A 23,221-nucleotide genomic window follows, 5' to 3' on the forward strand; every position below is an offset into this window, starting at 1 on the left:
GAAGTAGGAGATACTGAGGAGACATGGTTAGCTACAATTACTCTGTTCTCTTTAATTGCTACCATTTTTTTTCTATCTCACTGTTCAGTGTTTCAGCTCTATTAAGTTTTCTTATCTTTATTCGTTTTTTTTTTAAATCATGAAATGTATACCTTGTTATTCCCATAAGGAAGAAATAAAATATCCAACTAGTGCAATGAAGAAACTATTTACCCCAAGTGGCAACCTCCAATGTTGAAATGTTAAACCAATGCAGGATAGCTAAAACCTGCAGCTCCTTGAGTGTCCACTTGAGGCTGGTTCCAAAAGTCCAGGTGACCTCAGGTAACCTTAGTAACAACCAAAAAGTCAGTTTTTACAGCAGCAATAAAAAATGTTATGGCCTGATACAAAAAGAGTTTAGGTCTGAATTACCCATTGCACTTTTCAAACATACTCTAATGGGGTGAATTTTTTTATAACTCACTTGTTTTGAAAGTTTTCTGTTTTTTTGTATGAGTATAAATAGAAGCATATCTAACTTGACCAAAAGGCAGAAACGTTATAACTAGGCAAAGCCTCAACTCTGCCTTTTTGCTTGGTCGAGATTGCATTTCCAATATGGCTACCACTATCATTGGGCTCCAAAACGCCACTCGATTCACCAATGGGTGAATGCACTTAGGCTATGCCCAGTTTATGATTAACCCTCACAAACTTCTCAGATGTATTGGGTTATATAAGTATACCATTATAAATGTATGGGTTACCAAAAAGGGTCGATGCCAGCAATTTCTAAACAAGCAAAGAGGATCTATCTCATGTCCAGACTTTCATATATATAGACCACACATTTTTAAAATATCTAAGTGGTGTACTGGGTGATCTACATGCACTTTATGTACGTTAACAAGTAACAACCCTCACTTGCAAATATTTAACAACCACGCAACAACTCTGTAACTGTCCGTAATGTACATACCTTAACAACACTGTAAAGGTGTCCTTGTGTGATGTCAAGATCCGCTTTAAAACAGGGTTCAAATTGATCCAATTAACACTGCTGTCAAAGCCTGGACTCCGACATAAAGTCATGTGTGTTCCAGTGTAACCTCTGGATAAAAACATTTTAGAATTTGACTTTTACAATAAATACGACAACATGATCTTTGGCTTTGGAACAATGCATTTTGTTTATGATCAAAGCTGTTCAACAACAACTAAAACTATGAACAAATTAGCAAAAGCATCATTAAAAACATAAAATAAAACAATTTTCAATGTCAACATTGAAAGAATTTTAATTAATACTTCTGTTAGAATTTGACTGTTAACACATACTTAAAAAGGGGGCAAAAGAGTGAATACAGGAGAGAAAACTCAAAACAAATCATTGTCTTGTTATGAATAACAAGACAATGATTGTACATACATTATTTTTCTTAATCAATTGGTGAATTTTAATGACTACATTCAATGTTAAAGAGTATCTATTCATAACATCTACTGTACGTCTTCAAAAACAACTACTAACAGCATTTAGTCTTCAAGCTAACATGAGCCAAATTCTAATCTGAATGGCACGGTGGAGGTTGTGTCAAAATGCCCTGTACTAAAAAAAGATATCCTAGATTAAAGAATATTACATGTGCATGTGACATCACTCACATGCACATTTTAAAAGCCTTTTCTACTAGCCTACACTGTCGTGACACAGAATATACGGCATGCTTATTACTGGCATCACTGAAAGCTGGAAATTAACAAGAAAACATGAGGAAAAATGCCCCTGGGTTCAAAGGGTTAAGATGAAGAGGAAACTAAAGGAAATAACTTGATATGTGGCAGCTGACATGATGCTGTAAAATGATCTACAAACTGTATAATCCAGATAAGCAGGTTCCTGAAGGTCCTCGGATTAGCAGTATAATACCCACTAATGTATCTTTTAATGGAGGCTTTGGCCTTCCTCGCGTGCATTTTCATCATATGGAATCAACGGTTTAGGCAGCAAATGGAGCCTGCTGGCATTTACTACACTTTGTGTGAGATAACGGTCAAAAGAGGGCAGACATAGAGCTGTTTCCCTAAGAGCACAATAATGCCTCGAGAAAGCACATTAAAAATCCTTAAATAATCTTTGCCGTCCTTATTGATAAATCCAGTAAAAAGCTCCTGCTCTGACCTCCCTTTGTCTCATATCTGCTGTCTGTATAAGAGTCAAGTCTTAGTTTCAACTAGTGCTGTCACAACAATGTGAATTTCTACAAAACATGTAAACAAGTTTTAATCTCCTTGTCCTGCAATGAGCGAAATATTGGATTTCGTTTCACAATCACAAGAGTCAGTTTTTGGAAAAACAACACATGCTGGATTTGGGTCTAACAGAAATTTGTTCAAATAATGCACCAAGCCACCTCAGTTGCAAACAGTTGCAGTTCCCCAAGTGGCCACATGAGGCTAACAATACAAGAGAATCAGTCTCCAGTAGGCCCCATCTTAATTTGCCTAACTTTTCAGCAGAATGAAACATGGTTACAGTCAGCTACAACTATTTTTTTGGTCTCTTTTGTTCAAATCTTTATTTATATCAATTTAACAGGAAATAGATTATTATGTAACTTATATGAAGCCTTAAAGTAGGTAAAAACGTAACCTCTTGTCTTAGGGTGCCGGTCCGACTCCAGACCGTGAGCATTTGCTTCATGTCTTCCCCCATTCTCCACTCCCCATGTTTCCTCTCTTCAGCTGTCCTATCAATAAAAGCAATATATATATATATATATAACTTATGACAAAAAAAAAAGTAACTTCTTTGGTGTGTTTGTGTCATTTGGCTAATTGTGGAATTATTTCATGCAGATACTGTATCAGATAGAATAGCTGGCTGAGTGACTTATAGTACAAACTCGTCTTCAATGCAGTCTGAGTCCAAATCCTTGTTGTTTTGTTCCAGTAGTATTTTATTTATTTGATTGAAGTGTTTAAACTAATCAGTATGTATCTATGTCCATGCTTACCATATTTTGCTTATTATCTTCACCCAATATGTCGTTAAACCATGTCTAGCTCTCATGCTGAGGACAAGACATTCAACAACCTGTCTTGGCTTCTTGTGTCACAAATATATTATTCTGTGGGGAATAATATTGTAAGTATGATGGTTATCCAACTCATCAACTGGCTAATAACTTACCCAATGGCTGTATACTGCATAGTTTGGACAACTTGGCTACCATGGTGTATACCAACCTCTCTATCCTCAGTTTGACCCTCTAGTCAGAATATGGTAACTGCTCACTCCAGGAAACTGGTGATCAAATGCCAAGGCTTCTGAGTATTGCAAACCATTATCCTTACCACCCAAAACTAACTTGCAGAGGCTTGGCTCCAGCTTGAGATTGACATTGAACATGGTTTTGGTTTCAATACAGTGAGGTAAGATTGGTGTGAAATTTGGTTGCTTCATCGCAACAACCCAAGCAACAATATTACTTTTACAATCTGAAAAACAAAAACAAAGAGCAAGCTCGTATGGGCTTGTGGGAAACTGTCCAGAAATGGTGTGAACTATTAAGTCAGTAGGCTAAATCGTCTGACTCTTAAGCTGTTGCACACCAATCAAGGGCCAAATCTGTGACGGGAAACTGTACCAGATAAATGACAGCAGATGATCCTTGAAATGTAGAGAGAGGGGCTTTTGGTGCTTTTGATAGAAGGCTTTTAGTCAGGGAGGACCTGCACCTTCTTACTGTTAGGCTTAAGTTACTGCCAACCACAGAGCATATGTGTGGTCAAAATATCATCTCTGGAAATCCTCTACAACATCCCCCTTTGACTCTACCAAAGTTGACATCTTACTTAGCGTTGGTCATGTCTGAGATGAATAGCTCTGAACAGGATTAGCACTCCGTGTAGACTTAATCTTACATGATTACGAAAATCGTACTTGATGTCTTGTTTTTAGTGTGGAGAAATCCTTTGAAGGCCAAAGATTACTTTGGTAGGCCTCAGATTTAAATTTGGAAGCACATCCCAGTTTGTTTTAAGTGGTTTAGGACAGCCAGGTTAGCAGAAAGCCAGGCAGATGAAAAGGGCTGTTTGTGGGAGTATGAGGAAAATTCAGTCAGTTAGAAAACTGAGTCTGAAAAGTGTGTGAGAGAGAGAGAGGGATACAGAGAGAGAGAGAGAGAGAGAGAGAGAGAGAGAGAGAGAGAGAGAGGGAGAGGGAGGAAGTCTGTCTTTGTTGAATTATTGATGGACTTCATCCACTATGTGGTCTCTTACACAGTGCAGCATGCAGCAGCGGGGTAAACCGTGAGTCACGCCTCAACTCCATGAAGGTCCAGACTTAGGCAGGTCTCCACTGAACCATGACTTATACACACACACGCACACACACACACACACACACACAAATGCTCCTTTCTTGACTTCATATGAAAAGGAGAGTAGAGCTTACCTTAAGAGCCCTCATACAAACTTTGTATCGATTCTAGCAAATGTGATGCAGCACTCAGGAGGGATGGTTTGTGTATGTGTGCGCATGTTTATGTGGGTGTGTGTGTGTGCATGTTTTTGTGTGTGAATGTGTGTGTGTGCATGCAAAGTAGATTACACATTAAATAAAAAGCCAATGCTTTCTACACCGATGTACAAGATGCAGTCACTATTATGATTTAAGTCTCTTGTCTCTGGTAGAAAGTGGGATGAGAGAGAGAGGGAGTCTGACCAGTCTCACATATCATATAAGGAGTATTTTCTGTTTAAAAGACATGTTGCTATACTGTATCTACCTATGTGCCAAGAATAGTGCAAAAACGAATGGGCTTTCTGACAGCAAAGTAAAGCACTGTGAAAAATTACCAAATAGAGCATACACTTACACCGAGAACAGTGCTTTAGTTGGAGTTTGTTAAAATTAGACCTTGTCTGTAGCAGTTAGCCTTGCTTCCCTTCCAGTTCACCAGACACTTTCTCAACAACCAAGCTGACCAGAAACCCCTGTGGCTAATACACTTATTATTGACAAGTATACCCACTACAAAACACTGAACTATCCCTTTAAATGACTGCTTGAATATCACTATGGAGTGATATTTCACCTTGTTTCCAAACAAATTTCAACACTGATACTCACTGGGTTGTTAGGAAAGCGCTCTAGACAGCTAGCTTAACTTGGCATGATAACTGGAAACAAGGTCAGAGAAGTAGCATGTCTCTTTCTGAAGGCAGCAGTGCCTTCCAGCACCTGTTAAGATACATAGTCTTGACAATTTAATACAGACAAAACCAACTGAGGAAGAAAAAAATGTCTACCAAGCAGCAACCTCCGGTCTAAAAATATGAGTCCAATGCAGAAGTGCTAAAAACTGCAGTTCATTGAGGATCCGCTTGAGGCTTGCTCCGGTAGTACTGGAAACCACATACACATTAATTCAAAAAAGACGATCTTTACAGCAGAAATAAATATGTTTACAGCCTGGTACAAAAGACGAGTGTAGTTTGGATAGTTCATGTCTCGATCGGCACACACTGTAGGGGGGTTGAATTTTTCTCTAACGTGGCAATTTCGAAGATATTTAGATTATGAGTCTTCCAAAGAGAGGCACAGCTGACTTGATTGACAGGCAGGAACACTGTAGCTATTGGCTAGGAGGCTCAAAGCCCGCCTCTTTACGTCACAATTGCTCAACAGCAGCAATATGGCTCCCGCCAATGATTGGCCTCAAAACAACGCTTTAGAAACAGATGGGTGATGTTACAGATACTCCATATTTTATACAGTCTATGGTATACACATATAAGTATTTAATGGATTCGAGATGTTGCGATGAAACTGGTGTTAAAAATTATTGTTGTTTTTTTAAACTAATTCGATTAGCTTGCAGGAGCCGGTAAGTTCAACTCATTAACATTTGACAGACCTATGTTGACATGTTTACAGTCTTTGTGCTAGGTTAAGCTAAGCTAAGCTAAATTAAGCTATCCAGATACTACCTGTAGCATTTGATTGACTACCTTTGATATATGTCTGTCAAAAAAAATCCAATTAACTGCCACAGTGACAAGGTCTGGTCATCAAGTCTACTCAATCCACTGAGTGTAGATTCTCTTTTCCAGAGGTTGTACTGAATGGGCTTGGACGCACATGGATGTCTTTTATTAACGAAGAGCGGAGTAAGGCTTTAATTTGCTACAGTAAATAGCACACTTTCTATGTTGACTTGACATGAGCTGAAAGGAGTGAGGGCACTTGCAGGGTCAGGGCTTAGTTCTAATCCTATCACATCAAGGAAAAGCCTGCAGAACCAAAGGGAGGTTTGTCTGAAGTGAAAGGTGAAAAGTTTAGGTGATAATGTCACCAGAAAATGCTACGAGGCATGCTGCTTACATGTAATGTTGCATCTTTATGTTGTTGTTTCTTAGTTTTCAGTAAAAAACAAAGAAAGAAAGTAAAGGATACTGCTCAGCATTTCCAGTTGATCTGTCAAAAGGTTACTTGTTTTTTTGGTTGACAGCTTTCACAGAAGCCTCCATGAAAACCATTATACCTGTCCCTGACAGCAGAAAATAGAACAGCACAGGGAAATTAGGAAACAATTAATGGATTAAAAGATATCCCTCAGCTGACTCTGGGAAGACACTCAACTCAAACACAACAACACTCTTAAGGAGCTTTCTTTAGCTAACAAGGGAGGTAAATTAGCAACAGTTTCCAGAATTTCAGACTCTTGAACGTCAATCTGTTTGTGGAAACTGCAACCAAACATACAAGGATAGCTGATGTACTGGATGGCGCATGGTCTTGGCCTTTGCCTGTTTCATTCTTGCCGTTTCAGAAAAGCCAACAGATTGCCTTTCTCAGAAAATCCCTTCTGAAAGGCTTCTAGCTTGGATTTGTGCCAGCGAGGCGAAAGGTGGATAGAGCAGAGATAAGCCTGCAGAGGGTTAGAGGCCATCCCTTAATGACCCTGGTCAGTGTCAATCTTCATGGCTCTGTGGAATGAGCCACACACCCAAATTTCAAGATTCTGACACTTCTTCTACAACTTATCTTCAGCCTGCTTTTTTATGTCATGTCTGGATGAGTTTGCATGCATACAGCTTTTTTTTTTTTTTTTTTTACAGCATGTACAGATAGCAGTAAGCAGTCACTCATTGAGGTCAATATGAATTAGCAGGGTTAGTCCTTTCAAGGCATCGGGTCATTGAGTTTGAACTCAATCAGATTTGGATCGCCTATTTACAAAGACTGCAATGGCTTTACAAACAGAGAGACTAAACTGCAACTCCAATCTGAAAACTTTTCTGTTAAAGTCAGCATTAACTTGATCATATTAATAGATTAATTTAAAAGGTCAATAAAATATGCCTATTTAATAGATTTATATGTCTTTTTACAGTTACCCAATGCTGACATGCATCTATTCATGTAATGTGCTCTTTTTTACTCTGACAAAGAGTTCCTTTAAGTTTTTTTTCCAGAGATCTCGACTCATTTTTCTCATATCTTCAGAAAATGAATCTCATTATCTCAAGGTAACAATGCTGGGGTTTGCTTGTGATAGTGGGGTAAGTAGGCTGATCACTGTAACATTGTGTTCACACCAGACGCAACTGGAATCTTTCTCACAAATGTATTACATGTAAAAAACAATGTAAAGGCACGAATGACAAGAATAGTGCAATGCAAATTGTGTGATTGGAGCACGTTAAACACACAAATTGCACAATTTTGCGACACATTCAAAACGCTACTGGCATCATTTGATAGAGTTGAAAAGTCGCCCGTAGGAGATGCCAAAATCAACCCAAATCAAAAGTACCTCATCGTAACTTTAATGTCAAAGTCATGCTGGTTTGGCCATCCTGTTATTGAGTGTGTTTGGGCCACAGATACGTTGACTGCTTAGCTGTAGTTTTGCTAAAAATGAAAATAAGACAGCATCCACTGACAAGCAGATGTGCTAATTATAGAAACATTGATCCTGAATTGTGTTATCCTGACTTGAACTCTTCCTTTGCTTGTGTATTCTTTCTCTCTCCTTCTCCAAATATATTTTTATCACTCCTCCTCTCTCCCTCTCTCTGGTGTAAGCAAAGAATCACATCCTTTTCGCCTCTTTCATCCCTGAAAGGGGTAGAGGACCAGTTACTGTTACATTAGACACTTCCTCCAAACCACTCTGCTCTCAACAACAGTTTGCTGCACTTTATTTAACTCCAAAAAGCCCACATGTCTACAAATGGCGGTGGTGGATGAGGTGAGGGGGGCTGCCAAAACTATAATGCACATGGGAACCCAAGGCCCCCTGCGGTAGATTTTATTTGTTGCGAGAGCACTTAGCATTCATTATTCAGTTGCATACAAGACTCCTGATTACATCAAGAGTTAAGATCAAATACCACTGCTTGTCTTAGTTGCTATTCACAGTCTCATATGCCTGTTGTGATACGTCCAGGTAAGCGTTGTTGTAATGTAATGTTTTAGGGGATGTTCATCAGTTTAGGGGAGCCTTTAAGAGGATGCCACAGCAGACAGCTTCCATGTAGCCATTTTGGCTGTTCTTTTAGCAGTCAGTCAGCTGCTTATCCAGCCATAATGGAGAGAGAGAGAGAGAGAGAGAGAGAGAGAGAGAGAGAGAGAGAGAGAGAGAGAGAGAGAGAGAGAGAGAGAGAGAGAGAGGCAGCTCTGGAAATGGAAATGGCTTCAGTCCCCAGCCTTTAAGCTGCTTTAGAGGATTGCTGGGTATTTTTTCTCTTCCTCACTATAAAGCAAACAGCTGATATTGGCTCTGAACCAGAACAGGAGAGGGCAGAGCAGAAGCCCTGAGCTTTCACTGCGCAGCTGCAGCCACAGGGCAGGGACGGGCCAAGCTGCTTTGTCCTGCCTTTGTAATTGACTCTTGGGAGCCACGTGACATGCAGAGACGGCTGCCAGGAAGCTCCTGCTGCTCCCTGCTGGGGACGTACTGCTACAAGTGGGCATCTGTCCCCCTCTGACCATGATGCACTCCAGTTAAATCAGCTGGCTTGATATTTCCTTTATAGTCAGGAGCAGGTGTGTTGACTTATCCAGACCAAGGCTGGGACAGTCAGTGTTGTTAAAATGCAGATTATTTTTAATATTCAGGCAACCCATAATTACTTTGTGATTACACAAAGTTTTTAAAGTTTAATCAACTGTTATTTGTGCGGAATGGGGAAATAATAAAATCCAGAAACCTAAAAAAAAGTGTCACAAACTGTACAATAAAAATATAGTATATGTGGTTTGATGGCCTCTGAAGATATGATGAATACTTTTCAGGAAGCTATTCAATGATTCAAGGGCAAAAACATTAGTTGATTGTAGATTACCGTGTGTATGTTTGTGTGTGTGTGTGTGTGTGTGTGTGTGTGTGTGTGTGTGTGTGTGTGGGTGTGTGTGTGTGTGTGTGTGTGTGTGTGTGTGTGTGTGTGTGTGTGTGTGTGTGTGTGAGTGCTCGTGTGTTTGACAAGTACGGACTCTTGACCTCACTAAAAGAACATAATGCATGTATGTATACAGTGAATACAGAACAAAGGTTATATTTATGGATGCATGTATGAATTTTTTCATACAAGGCCTATAGCTTTTAACAGTATTAGCCTTGCCTTTGCCAACTGTTTTAAAGGGCTTACACTGCTGCAGTAAGCAAGGCAGGTACAATTGAAACCAGAAGTTTACATACACTGTACAAAAAGACACATAATCTTTTTTTTTCTCTGGGCTTTCCCAAAATGTTTAAAGGCACAGTAATCTTAGTGTATCTAAACTTTTGACTTTGAAGAAAGTAAAACCTCTAATAAATGATCTCTCTCATTATTCTGACATTTAGCAAATAGAAATAATTTTGGTAGTCCTAACTGACCTAAAACAAGAATCGTTTAGTCTGGTTTGATGTCAAACAGTGAGAACAAAAAGATGATGTGTCTTTTTATACAGTGTATGTAAACTTTTGGTTTCAACTGTATATTTCTTAGGCACCATTGATACAGAGAGCCTTTCAAAGTGCTTTACAGAGTTAAATACAAAACATTATATAAAGGGCATTGAATTAAATCTAACATAGGGCAAAACAAGACATAAAATTCAAGTTTATTTAAATATATATTTAAAAATATACACTACCAGTTAAAAGTTTGGAAATACCTTCTCATTTAATGGTTTATATTTATGTTAATGATTTGAAACACTGTAGATTAATACTAAAGACATCAAAACTATGAAAGAACATATATGGAATTGTTTCATTAAGTAAAAATGTTAACAAACCAGAATATGTTTTATATTTTAGATTCTGTAAAGTAGCCACCTTTTTCCTTCATGACAGCTTTGCACACTCTTGGTATTATCCCAGTCTGCTTCATGAAGTGGTCTCCAGGAATGGTTTCTAATTGACATGAGCCTTGCCAAGAGTTCATTTGTAGAATGACTTACCTTCTTAATGTGTTTGAGACCATCAGTTGTGTTGTTCAGAGGTAGGATTAGTACACAGTGGATAGCCCTATTTGACTTCTGTTGTAATCCATATTATGGCAAAACCAGATTATTTCATAGTATTGATGTCTTCAGTGTTAAGATAAGATAAGATAAGATAAGATAAGATATTACTTTATTGATCCCCCGGGGGGGGAATTCAGTTGTTACAGCAACCCAGACATAAGTACAATCAAGAAAGAAGTTTCAATAAGTACAACATAAGTACAAAATAAAAATAAAACAAAAATAAAACAAAATAACATAACATAGAATAAAATAAAAAATAAAATAAAAATAAAAATAAGTAAAATAAAATAGATAAATAAAGCTAGAGTACAATTTAGATTTATACAATGTTACAAATGGAATTTAAATTAAATAGCAGTAATTACAGGCAGTATTAAAAAAATGTTTCAGTAGTGACAGGTTGACATGGTGTGATTATGGTTGGTAATGACAATTAAGCAATAAATAGAAAGAATATTTGTATGTAATATGACCATGGGTTGTAGTTAGAATAGTAATGTAATTTAACAAAATATAATATAGCAAGATATTTATATAAATCTAATCTACAACGTCGAAAATAATCAAAATAAATAAAAAACCATTGAATGAGAAGGTGTGCCCATACTTTTGACTGGTAGTGTATATATATTTATATATGTATATAAATATTAAATTGCTCAACAAAAAAAAACATAAAAATTGTAGGTATATGACAATATTTGATCAAAAATAAAATGATGAGACACATAAAAGATTATACATTGAAATGCAAAACACAGTGAGTATTTTAATGCTGTAAAGTCCCTTAAAGTTTACTGGGTCAATGTCATCCACAGCATGTAGCCAACAGCATCTACTAGTGGACAACACTGTTTATCCCAATTTAAAGGCGCACTTCCTTTAACGCACACGAGATGGCGCTGTTCAAGCAATGACTGCTTTCCCGAACACCTCCGAACGTCACCGAGTAAACCCGAAGCGGACCCCGGAAGCACTGTCGTTACTTACCAGCCGACCAGCCCGTTGTTAGAGCGATGTGTTGCCGCTGCAGCGGGCACGGCAACGCCGGAGCTGTATTGTGGCTCAAATGAGACCTTAACATGTATTAATAAGACTTGCCCGAGAATATATATAAGGATTATTGAGGTATGTAATTTAACATTTATCCGAGAGGCTCTGATTTAGCGCGTATCGTTCATACACAGTGTTAGCATGCTAGCTCATTTAGCTTCTGTTTGTGGCTAACCAGTTAGCAGCGTGATTTACCTTCAGCCTGGGTGATCAGTGTCAGGCTGAAGGAGAGCTGCTGTGCCCAGTGGTCACGGCTGTGTGGGGAAGAGTGTGGTCGTTTGTGTGTGTTTGACAGCGCTCAGTTTCAGTCACGACGTGATCTGCTGTCGTTGTTTGAATACGAGCTCTAATCTCAGTCACACCTCCTGAACTAATCTGCTGAGGAGAGTCTGTTTGAGCTCTGTTTGCTGAAAACCAAATACTGTTTTCAGCTTTAAGGTAATGCATCGATTTAAGTTACGGTCACCTCTTGGGTCTTTGTAACTGTAAATAGAATAGTTCTGTTGTGTATCAAAGTGGTGTTCTAACTCATTATAAGAATACACAGACGTTTTAAGATGTACAGTTTTGGATGTTTCAGTGTTTATCCTGTTGAATGTCAGTCAGTGTAACCACTGCTGTACCCTGGTGGGTGTGACAGTATATCTGCTACATTGAGAAGGAAGAATATTTGCGATTACTCAATAGACTACTGGTGGAAAATACTTGCAGTGCCAACACACTGCTATGAATGGACATCATGAAGGGTGTGTGTTTCCTGGGAGTGAAAAAAGGGGAAGAGTTAATTTACAAAAACAGTTAACTCACTTTTGAAAAACTAAAAAAATGTTTCAAAAAACTTTTTTTTTTCTGTTACTAGCTTTTGGTATTATGAATCAACTGAGGTTGGGTTGCTTTGACTAAGTCAAAATGACTTTACTTATCAGAGGTATCCTGAAAATGTAACTTGTATTAGGAATCTACATCAAAAAGAAATATGTTTTCTGAAAATGTATAAAAACGGAGTGGTCTGTTTTTGCCAATGAACTCTTCTAACTTGTGAACATCATACGGATTCACTCATCTTGGAGGGAAGCAATCATTTCACAAAGTGTGTTAGTAATGTGTCACAATGGATCATTGTATACATACAGCTGTCAGATCATCAGCTACACCTCTTCAAATCTATACACTAAAATGATCCCTTGCTATGTGAAGGTTGTTTGTAATGTTTTAGCAACTAAGTGTGATCATTTATATACAACACCACATACGTTTAATGTTTGTGTATAATCAAATAAATCAAAACTCATGTACATTTTTTGTCTTCCTCAGGTGTCGGCCTACCTGTCAGCCCACATATGTTCTTCATTCTGAACCCTGGTCCAGGAAATGCACAGCACAGCATGTTATTACTGTAAAGAGAGAACACATTAGGTAGGTTTCTCCATTGTTTTTTCTCAATTTGCATGTCTTTTTGTTTGACTGAGAACAATGTGTAACAAGAGCAAACAAGAGCTAACAGATCTAAACAGCTAAGTTCATGTCATGTTTATCTCTTGTGCAAAAACTGGAAGAGTTGCATTCCTCATTTTGACATTCAGGAGGTTTTTTACAAACAAACTGAGTCATTCACTGAGCTGTCAATAGCAGAGAGCAGTCACTTGAGAAGTCATTTGGGACCTAGTATTTAGACAAGCCTTCAAAACTGAATGTTTATATTCATTAATTTGAAGGTGTATATACAGCCTCAGGATGTGGCAATACCCAGACATGTTAACATATTACATGTTACATTTTGTCTCTTGATACAAAAATACCAGTTAAATGTTTGAGCTGGAGGCATTCTAGCCCTGTGGCACTTATAGAGGATCTTATTTGTTAGAGGCTATTACAGGTTGTTCAATTTTTACATCAAAATGTCCTTTTTTGTTATAATGGTTGTTAAACTTCTTTTGTTTTATAAAGGTGTGTGTCATTTTCATCCTGCTGTTTTCCGTACTAATAACAAACTGTTGCTGTGTGCTCAGGGAGGTTATGTGGTAAACTCCTGGTAGTAGCCAGGTGCTGTTGAATAATATAACAATACTGTCATAAGGGGTGAAGCCACAGAGGCTGTCTTGATACTAGCTTGTATACTAGGTTGAGTCAAGGAATAATTAAAAAAAGCCTTTAATAGTTCAGGGCATAAAGTTTAAAAACCAAAGCATTTAGGGAAACCAGTTTTGACCCTCACAGAGTCTTCATCGGGGCGTGATGACAAACAAACATTGCTTTCAAGACTTTTCGGTTTTAGCTCTTGTTTCATCTAACGGTCTCTGACATCGGTGAAGCCGGCCCAGGTTGCTGCGACTTAGTATCGTGGTGTGAGCAGAGGGACACTGAAGTGACTGCTGGTTGTGTATGACAAAAAGAAGAGAAGTAGAGCGATAAGGAGAGAGACAGTTGTGTGTTGTGCCCTCTGACTGGAAAGGGCAGACTGCTGGACTAGCCTCTGGTGGAGTTTTAATGGACACCCCCTTCATTGACCTCAGGAAAATCAATACGCCCTAAACTGGCCGGGAGCATTTTCTGCCCTCTTAAGAATGCTGCTGGTTGTTAAACAACAACACAGCATGCTGTCCAAGGCTAGTGATACGGGGTAAGGAGCTGTGTTTGGAAATAAATACACTTATTACAGGTCACATTGAAAGACGCATCTTATGGCAGGGTGTTGTGTAATCTCTATTTACAGATTCTGCATAAACATGTAGAATCTGTACCCGAGGGTCGGAGTTTTCAACATGGGAGGTGTTCTGGTTTCTGCTTGAAATACATTTGTAGTCTGAGTATTAACCAATCACGTTTCAGCAGGCTTTGGTGTATGCAAGAATAACAGATTGTGTGGAGATCAAAAGCAGGTGAAACACACGCCACTGCACCAACATCCCGGCTCCCATCAGCAGTAATCTGACGGAGATTTATTCATCTCTTTGAAGGGATATCTTATTGCAAGAGCAGCTACAAACTCCCCTTATTGAAGCAACACTGTGTTGCATCAGAGGTTAGATTTCCAGATAACCCTGAATGCATCAGTAATGTCAGCTCTGACCCACAGATTGTTTAACATTTAAGCGTTTTAAAAGTTGTTTTTGACCTCTTGTACACAGGCAAGAGTGAGCCACCATGCAGCCCCCTTCACAAACAATTCATCTGAATTCACTGTGTGGCCCGAACTTGACTCCTCTAACTCCAGTCTATTTGCTCTCGTCAGGGAGACATCTTTGCTGATTTTGTGCTTTCAGCACCGCAGCTCAAACCCCCCTTCTCCTTTGTTTTTTGTTTTTTTGTATTTCCATTTTGCAAGCAATTTAAAAGACACCCACTGACATGGAAAGTCGTTTGATGCAAGCAGAAACAAACAGCAGTGTGGTGTTTGGGAAAGTCGCCTGGTTGGCCAGTCAGCTGAAGACTGAACGCTGAGCTCTGCACCCGCTGTCTCACTGCAAATGTCTCATTCGGATGCTAGCAAAAGGAAGCAGTGGTTTCCTTTTAAAGCTTTGGGTGACACCAGCAACCCATCAAAAAATGCAACAAGTCAGCTCTGCTTGAATATTGACCAACTAGTGACTGGGAGAATGTAACAGCGTGCTAAAGTGAAGTCTTTATGAGGTTCTTTGGGCTAAGTCACTGAATGAAGGGCCTGTATGTATGTATGTATGTGTGGTGTGTTGTAAGCCACAGTCACAGCTGTGTACACGACACATCTGTAAAGCATGTGTATGAATCCTTTCCTGTTAGAGATGATAGACTCAAATTGTCAGATTTAAACCCCCCTGTTTTACTCTTAGATAGAACATCTTATACAGCTAAACACACTCGTATCTGCTGTTTCTGTAGCTGCCCAAATTTGATGGACATTTTGCAAAAATCTTAGAGATGTGGCGATTGCTGTTTTGCTGATCTTAAAAGGGAGGAATGTTTTCAGAATGGTGAGATCATTAATGAAAAAAAAAAAGCTGAATGAGCAAATGCACATTGTCGCACATATCCACCAGAATAAAACCAACTACATTGAGTATAAAGTGTTGCATGGTAGAAAGATGGCATCTTAAAAATTGCTGATTTTTTTTTTGTACGTGACACGGAGCCAAATAAGAGATTAAATGTTTGGCATGTTTTGCTTGTGTAATCTGCTCCCTGCTGCTTCTGAATAATCCAGCAAGAGTTAAGTTTCAACACCAAAAACATAATTAATCATCAGTATTTATAACCCCATCTGTTTACTTTGTCTCAAACGTGAGCCAGCTGAGGTTACTGTATGCAGATTATTATTAGCCTGCCGAGCAGCGGGATCAGTTTCCTTTAAGGGCAGAGCTTTCATTGATTTATCTTCAAGCAGCCGACATTGTCTCTGGGGCCGGCTCTGGCTGCTCTCCTCTGACCCTGATATGAACACAGCAGAAGGAGAGACTCCAGTGACTCATGGCTCTACAGCTGTAAGGCTCAAAGGGCTCATACTTTGTTTCTGTGACCTTCTTCCAGAGCCACAGCAGTCCAACATATTCCTACGATTGACAGAGTTAATTGGGAACTAGAGAAGGGTCCCGTCTGTTATGATTGAGCTGTCTTTTTTAAAGTGTAGTGTTCAGAGGGGTGTTTTATGCATTCTTCTGCAGTTTGCATATCAGAGTACTGTACCTTTTAAAAATCTTCTTATTCATTTTAAGTCATCTTTTTAAAGCTGCTTCTTTTCCCGTCTTTTAACTTCACCTACGTAACAACAACTGTTAAAACATTGTGAAGACAATCGTTATTTTGTATGTTGTAATTGTGAAACTAAGGCAGTATCCCCTGACTTTAACCTTGCCATGAATCCCCCCCTCTCTTTCTCAAGGGTAGTATGCAGTCTTCAAACCACCGACTGCGAGACATGGAGCAGCACCACCCGCTGCTGTCGGCAGGATCAGACGTGGAGTCGGGGAGCCTGGCAGCCGGAGTCATCGTGGGGAGTCCTCACGCCAGCCACGCAGGGGCGAATCGCCCAGTATGGTTCATCCAGGACAGCTGTGGGATGGTGTGTGCCGGCATCACCTGGTTCCTGGTGCTCTACGCTGAATTTGTGGTGAACTTTGTCATGCTGCTGCCCAGCAAGAACTTTTGGTACGCGCTGCTGAACGGGGCCGCCTTCAACTCTCTGGCTGTGCTAGCTTTGGCCTCACATCTGCGCACCATGATGACTGACCCGGTAAGGATGTGAAGGAGAGTCAGAGAGGGGAAGGTTGAAGGTATAGAGAAGGAAAGGAGGAACAGTAGGAGCGCGCCCCCCCCCCAGATAAAGCGTATACAGCGCTGTAAGAGGAGGACTGACGGTGGAGCTCCTCAAAGATGACACAACCATAAACCACATGGGTTTCCTATTATTGGTGTTACTTTCCTTAAATCTGAGCTCTCTTACTGACACTCTGAGATTACTCTCAGTGATTTAAGTCAAGTCAAACTTCAGGAGATGCAGGTCAAATATTATCAGTAGTGCTGCAATGTTGACTCACTCTTACTCTGAGAAACATGATGACTGATGACGGCGTCACTTGTGCTTACTAGCCCACAACATCCCAGCCTTCACAGCTGCTCCATTTAGAGGCCTAAAATAGAACACAGAACACGGCTGTGCTGTAATGTGTCAGAAATAGGGTTTGCTCTCAACTGTAAAGGTCTTGAATTATTTGAGGATTTCACTTTAAGTGGTGGTTACACCTGACTGTCATTCCCTCAGATAATGGCTACTTTGTCAGCTAACATACCACAGAGATTCCACAAGTTGAAATGAGGTGTATTGTATGAACATGTCTGGTTTGTTTTCAGCCCTTTGCGCGCTGCAAAGAAAAGTAAAAGCAGTTTTAGGTTCGAGACTCACAGCTTGAATTTCCCTTAGCCGTAATAGCCTTAGTGTTTCTTTATTAAAACATTTGTAAGAGACATCATTTATCCTCCATCCTCCCCAGGGTGCCGTTCCTAAGGGCAACGCGACAAAGGAGTACATGGAGAGCTTACAGCTGAAGCCTGGTGAGGTCATCTACAAGTGCCCGAAGTGCTGCAGCATCAAGCCTGAGAGGGCTCACCACTGCAGGTCAGTCCAGGTGTGGAGGCCAACTTGACACTGAACGAAGTCGTGACACGCTCCTTTACTCCACTTGTATCATCTGAACTGGCTTTTTAAAGCACATGCACTGTATGTTTATCTTGTGATAGCAGTAGAGTTGTACATGTTGTGCTTTGACATCCTCCTCCTCTGCCGGCAGCATTTGTAAAAGATGCATTCGCAAGATGGATCACCACTGTCCCTGGGTCAATAACTGTGTGGGAGAAAAGAACCAGAGGTTCTTTGTGCTGTTCACTGTAAGTATACACAAGTACTCATGCTGGAGCCGGTTTCATTTTTAACAAGGGTGTGGTGGATTAGAATTAATATTTACATACAGAATTTCTTTGATATCACTCAGTGTTCATGATGATAAACGACCAAAAAAGTTTACATTGGCTCATTTCCTTTGAAGGCACATGCGTCTTCACTCTCTGTTACTCTTAGTATTGGAAGAGTTTTCATTTCGAAGTTACTGAAGTTGCACGACTAGTATTTCACCCAGCTAATGTTCAAAGCTCATGCACATCGGACATTAACCTACATGGAATGCCTTCACATGGTTTATGACTCTTCTTCTACATGACATCAGCACTTTTTTATGGCTTCACATGCTGGCTGGAACTTTTTCATAATGCCGTAAACCTAAATCTGTCTTAAGGCTGTGAGCTACAAGGTCATTTGTATTTGAACAGTTTTGTCCTTCTTACAATTTTGCATTGATACAAAGGTGAATAGTTAAACACTAGGGATGGGCAATGATTATCGAATATTCAAATATTCAGTCACTTAGTAAAAATCGAAGAGTTACTGCGAATATTTTCTCATTTTAAAAGTAAAACTTTTCATCGTTTCCCAATGCCTGGTTGTAATACAGTATTCCTACCAGACGGTGGCTATAGAGTGTCTTAACAGAAGAAGAAGATTGCTAACTACAAAACTAACTATTTTGTTAGAATGATAACAAAAGAAGAAGAAAAAATTAGTGACAGTTGTGGTGATTTTATTCGAGTAATCGTCGAATAGATGCCAATGATTATCGAATAGTATTTTGACTTGAAATGTCCATCCCTATTAAACACATCGCTGTATTTCGTTCATTTTAAAGAAGATCTGAGAAGTAACCCTGTTGGAAGAGATTGGAATGGAATTTTGTCTCTCATTCATCATCTCTCTCTCTCCTCTCTTCTGGTCTTTTCCCCTGCAGATGTACATAGCCATGATTTCAGCCCACGCCCTGGCCCTCAGTGGCATGCACTTCTTCAGCTGTATAAAAGTCCAGTGGAATGGTAAGGTTGCAGTGTTTGACTCAAAAAGATGAGCACAGCAGGTCAGGGAGGTGTAGTTTGTGAATCAGAGATGCAGCTGTGTACAAAGAGAGTGAACATGCTTGAAAAGATAAAACAAAGATGCACAGAGTGGAAGAAAGGAAAGAGACTTCTCAAGAACAGCAGCTCCGCACAGGTCATTGAATTTGTGCAGCTCAGACACCACAGAGCTGTCATTGATCTGTTCCTGCTCCCTTGAGTGTCTCTCTGTAGAGATCAACTAGAAAAAAAATTAGAATACCTTATTCATAGAGTTTCAGTCCCTGCTGAACAAGATCATATTACGACTTAAGAAGGAAGGAAGGAAGGAAATATCTTCAACATATTTATTTCACATGCTAACAAGTATTCCAGGCTGCTGTGGTAGGAGAAAATTGTAGTGAAGTAAGCACAACAGCTGTTTCGTGGATTCAAACCTTTTTTGTGTGATTGACGGCTCGTAAAAATAGTTTGAGTGAGAAAGCATGCACGTGGTCTCATGCTAGGTCAGGTAAGGTTAGCCCTGCAGCATTAGTTATACAAATGATACGTCTTTTTTTTTTACGTAGCTGTTGTTTTATTTGACTTTTCACTTTGATGTTGAAAAATAAAAAATGTGCTTTTCGATTGCCAGAGTGCAGTGACTTCTCTCCGGGGGTATCCGTGCTACTGTTGATCTTCCTCTGTCTTGAAGCCATCCTCTTCCTCACTTTTACAGCAGTAATGTTTGGTACGCAGATCCACTCCATCTGCAATGATGAGACGGTGAGTATCCACTGCATCCTGCAGAGTTTTGTGTCTCTTAAGTTGTATGTCTGGCATGGGGAGTGAGTGTATGAAAAGTTCATGTAGAATAAGTAATGTATGCAGTCCTCATTGTCTGGCTTTGTCCCTGTACCTCTTCTTCTTTCCGGTTATTTGTATATCATAACAATTAGACAAAGCATACAGAAATTTGAAGAAGGACACTTTTGATGTACAGACTGTTTTGAATGTCTTGCAGGAAATTGAACGTCTCAAAAATGAGAAGCCAACATGGGAGCGTCGCATGAGATGGGACGGGATGAAATCAGTGTTCGGAGGTCCGCCCTCCCTGCTGTGGTGTAATCCATTCACCGGCCTGCGTCTTCGGCGCTTGTTGCTTTTGACCCACAGTCGTCGCAGTGGGTCTGAGTTTTCTGTCTGAGAGAAGGTTAGACCGGGGAAGCTAAAGAACACTTATCCGCCTCAAAAGCGAGATTCCTTGTTTTTTCAGGGAGCTGCTCTGAGCCTCTGCTCCCTGAGGCTGTTTTTTATCATTTGTGGATGACACAAAGACAGGCTGCTCCTGTGGGACCACAGTGCATCTCAACCACCACTCAAAGTTTGAAATATCACTCACACTTGCTGACAGAGATCCAACACCTGTGGTCTGCACGAGTACAACTTGAATATAGTTTTTAACATGAGCAGCTTTTAGGTTTCTGTGTGTGTTTTTAGATGACGCATGCAGTTTGTAACTGGAGTGAGCCTTTTATTCCTTGCGACACCCTCCAAGGTTGCTGTTTGAGTCCAACTCGTGCACCTTCAGTAGACGGCCGCTGCAGCTTGTTTTCTTTGCTGGACACATGAGATTCAAGATCAGCTTTTAAAGTCTTGATCCGGGATCGGCGACATATCTTTGATCATCACTGGACCCCAGACGAGTCGGGGTAAGTGAAACAGTTCTATTGGACTCAGACGAGGGATTCACAGTCAAGGACATGCACCACTTTCATGGCGCTAGAGGAGAAACTCTGGATATGGAGCACAGAGGGACATCAAAAATGGATCTGTGCTGCCTTGATTTGCATGGACAAGAGCTCTATTAGTCAGCATCTCCACCTGAAAACAAGGCGTTCACTATGTTTGAATGGATGAACAGGAAGCTGAACACATGCCTCATTCTTATTCAGTAGGACTGAGTGGCTTTTCATATCTGCTCATCTTTGTCTTGTTTGTCTCCTCAAGCTGAAATGGTAAATTCTATAGACTACTTGGGTCAGTGGAAATAAATATATTGTTTTTTTTATAACTGCCAAAGCCTCTTTATCTTTCATCGCAGTGACCACTCCTCAACAGTTGACCATGATGACTCACTGGAGATGAAAACTTTACTTTGGAATCTCTGTTAGGGAAAACAATCAGTTTTGTACTACCTGTTAAGTCTATGTCTGTAAATTTGTCATTCCTCCAATTCAGGTGGATCAACTTTGCCTGCTGAAAAGACTGAATGTCACTTAGTTTTAAGTTCATCGCACTCCTTAAGTGGAAAACTACAGACTACTTCTGTGTATAGTAGGAGTCCATGGAAAATTAAACCTCATAGCATTTAAACCCTTAGAAACAAACATAAACCCCCCGGAGAAGGAGCCGAGTCTCTGACATGGCGGTTTTGCATGCTACTCAGCCGAAATGTGGTGACACAAACTGAAAAGCAGAACTAAAAACATTAGCACAAGCTCCTTTGGATCATTGTGAGCTTATTCTGATCTTAAGGGTCCAGGCTCCATTGTGCAGCCTGTCTGCAGAGTTACAAAAGAGCTGCTTTGCTGGAAGAGGCTGAGGTACCGGGCTCATTATTCAAGCTTTAACACTGAGCAAAGTCAGGAGAAGCGCTGCGGATGCTTGAGAGGCCTTTCCTGCTTCACTCCAGAAATGTCAGACCTGTGACGTATAGCAGCAGATTCTTTTCCAGTGTTACTAGAACACTCCTCCATGCCTTCAAATTCATTCAGCCATATTTATGGAAGTGTTCTCTCGTTACATGACAACTTGTCTCTTATTCTGACATAATCAGCAGGCCTGTTTGCACTGGATGGATGTGGCTTTTTGAATCTGTAGTACAGGATTTAAAGTCGAGCCTGGCTGATAGATGGGTGTTATCAATGTTTTGTCAATTCTTGTCTCGTTTTATCATATTTTAGACAATGTACGGCTGTTTGTTCTCATCTGTGGTTGTCAGAAGAAGGAACTCAAACTCCACTGTTTACACTAAAGGGTCATATCTGATGCTTAAAAAAAACATGCTGTCATGAGAATGTAAAACACGTCTTTTTGGGGGGGACTACGGGACACAGCACTGAAACCGAAATAGTTGCAGTATTGTTTTTTAACGCCAGCCTCACGTGTCTGATTTTATTCTGCAGAATTGCATCATCTTTGCAACAATTGATTGCTATTGTTACTGTTTGGTGATTGGCAGGTTCTTACTCAGCCAATGTCATATCTCTTTCTCATTTCAGCAGTCCTTTGTTTTTAAATCTTAACATGTCTTCTAATTTATGGTGTGAGTTGTAAAGGGGCACATGTTGACGAAGCGTGCACACAGCATGTCCTTAAAATCTGTAAACAAGCTGTCTTTTGCATTCATACATGTGCAGGAAAGTAGAAGTTTTTTTCGGCAGTTTCACACACATGCTGCCATTATTAAAACCAGTTGGTGGTATTGGTGGCAAAAATACATCTAGAGCCAGTGAGAGGTCTCCATAAGACCAATAATTACAAAATGTGATTATAATAGACGTTAATGTGAAACAGGACGTGAGATAACAGTGGCAGTACTAATACACTGAAACACTAAACTTTTAGATGTAAATGTTGGAAGTAGCATAACACCTGTGCTGGTTTGGGCTAGTGTTTGACAGATGTTGCTGTGTTGAATGAATGTCAATATTCAATAGTGACCGGTGTTATTTGTGCAAAAACTTGGGCTTGGTTGATGTATACAAGTATTAAATAATAGGACATTCATGATTCATGACCCAACTCAGATGCTGTACTCATTAAGGCTTCAATTTGGATTTTTTACAGGGTATGTAGGTTGACATTCAGGCTCAGCAATAGAATCAAAGAATGAATTCAAAAAGCTATACCTGTTCTTGTATTTTCATCACTTTCTGTTGTGTGACCTAAGTTAATACAATGGCAAGGAGAGGATTGAATTAGAATCTGCCAGATTGTGTAAAACTTTCCTCCCACTTGTTAGAAGTTTGTGGAAACTGAAGCAGAAAATGAACTAGTAGGATAAAGAGCATTTTGTGATGTGTAGAAATGATCCTGGGCACTGTGAGGGTTTGATCACAGACTTTCCCTTCACATCTCAATGAACAGATAAGAAAGGTTTCCTACTCTCTGGAGAGAATTATTCTTCAAAGAGAAAGGCCATCAGATTTATAACAAAGTATAAAGGTTACTATTAACAGTATATAAATGGAATGTTTTATTCAA

General features: G+C 39.8%; 1 protein-coding gene across 1 annotated transcript; it reads left to right on the top strand.

Moving 5' to 3' along the window:
• Positions 1-11,463: 11,463 nt before the first annotated feature.
• Positions 11,464-22,759, top strand: zdhhc7 (zinc finger DHHC-type palmitoyltransferase 7). Its single transcript, XM_034680102.1, has 8 exons — positions 11,464-11,641; positions 12,881-12,982; positions 16,422-16,772; positions 17,530-17,654; positions 17,827-17,923; positions 18,874-18,955; positions 19,608-19,738; positions 19,977-22,759. The coding sequence occupies exons 3-8, from the start codon at positions 16,428-16,430 to the stop codon at positions 20,157-20,159; spliced, it is 963 nt and encodes a 320-aa protein (XP_034535993.1). The 5' UTR covers positions 11,464-11,641; positions 12,881-12,982; positions 16,422-16,427; the 3' UTR covers positions 20,160-22,759.
• The last annotated feature ends 462 nt before the right edge of the window (positions 22,760-23,221 follow it).

This window comes from Notolabrus celidotus, chromosome 3 (genome assembly GCF_009762535.1).
Source record: "Notolabrus celidotus isolate fNotCel1 chromosome 3, fNotCel1.pri, whole genome shotgun sequence".
Taxonomy (NCBI): domain Eukaryota; kingdom Metazoa; phylum Chordata; class Actinopteri; order Labriformes; family Labridae; genus Notolabrus; species Notolabrus celidotus.

Excerpts from the sequence above, each read along its gene's own strand:
- zdhhc7 (XM_034680102.1), top strand. The coding sequence starts at position 16,428 with ATGCAGTCTTCAAACCACCGACTGCGAGACATGGAGCAGCACCACCCG. Across the intron at positions 16,773-17,529 it reads GCACCATGATGACTGACCCG|GGTGCCGTTCCTAAGGGCAA; the intron begins GTAAGGATGTGA and ends CATCCTCCCCAG. Across the intron at positions 18,956-19,607 it reads TATAAAAGTCCAGTGGAATG|AGTGCAGTGACTTCTCTCCG; the intron begins GTAAGGTTGCAG and ends TTCGATTGCCAG.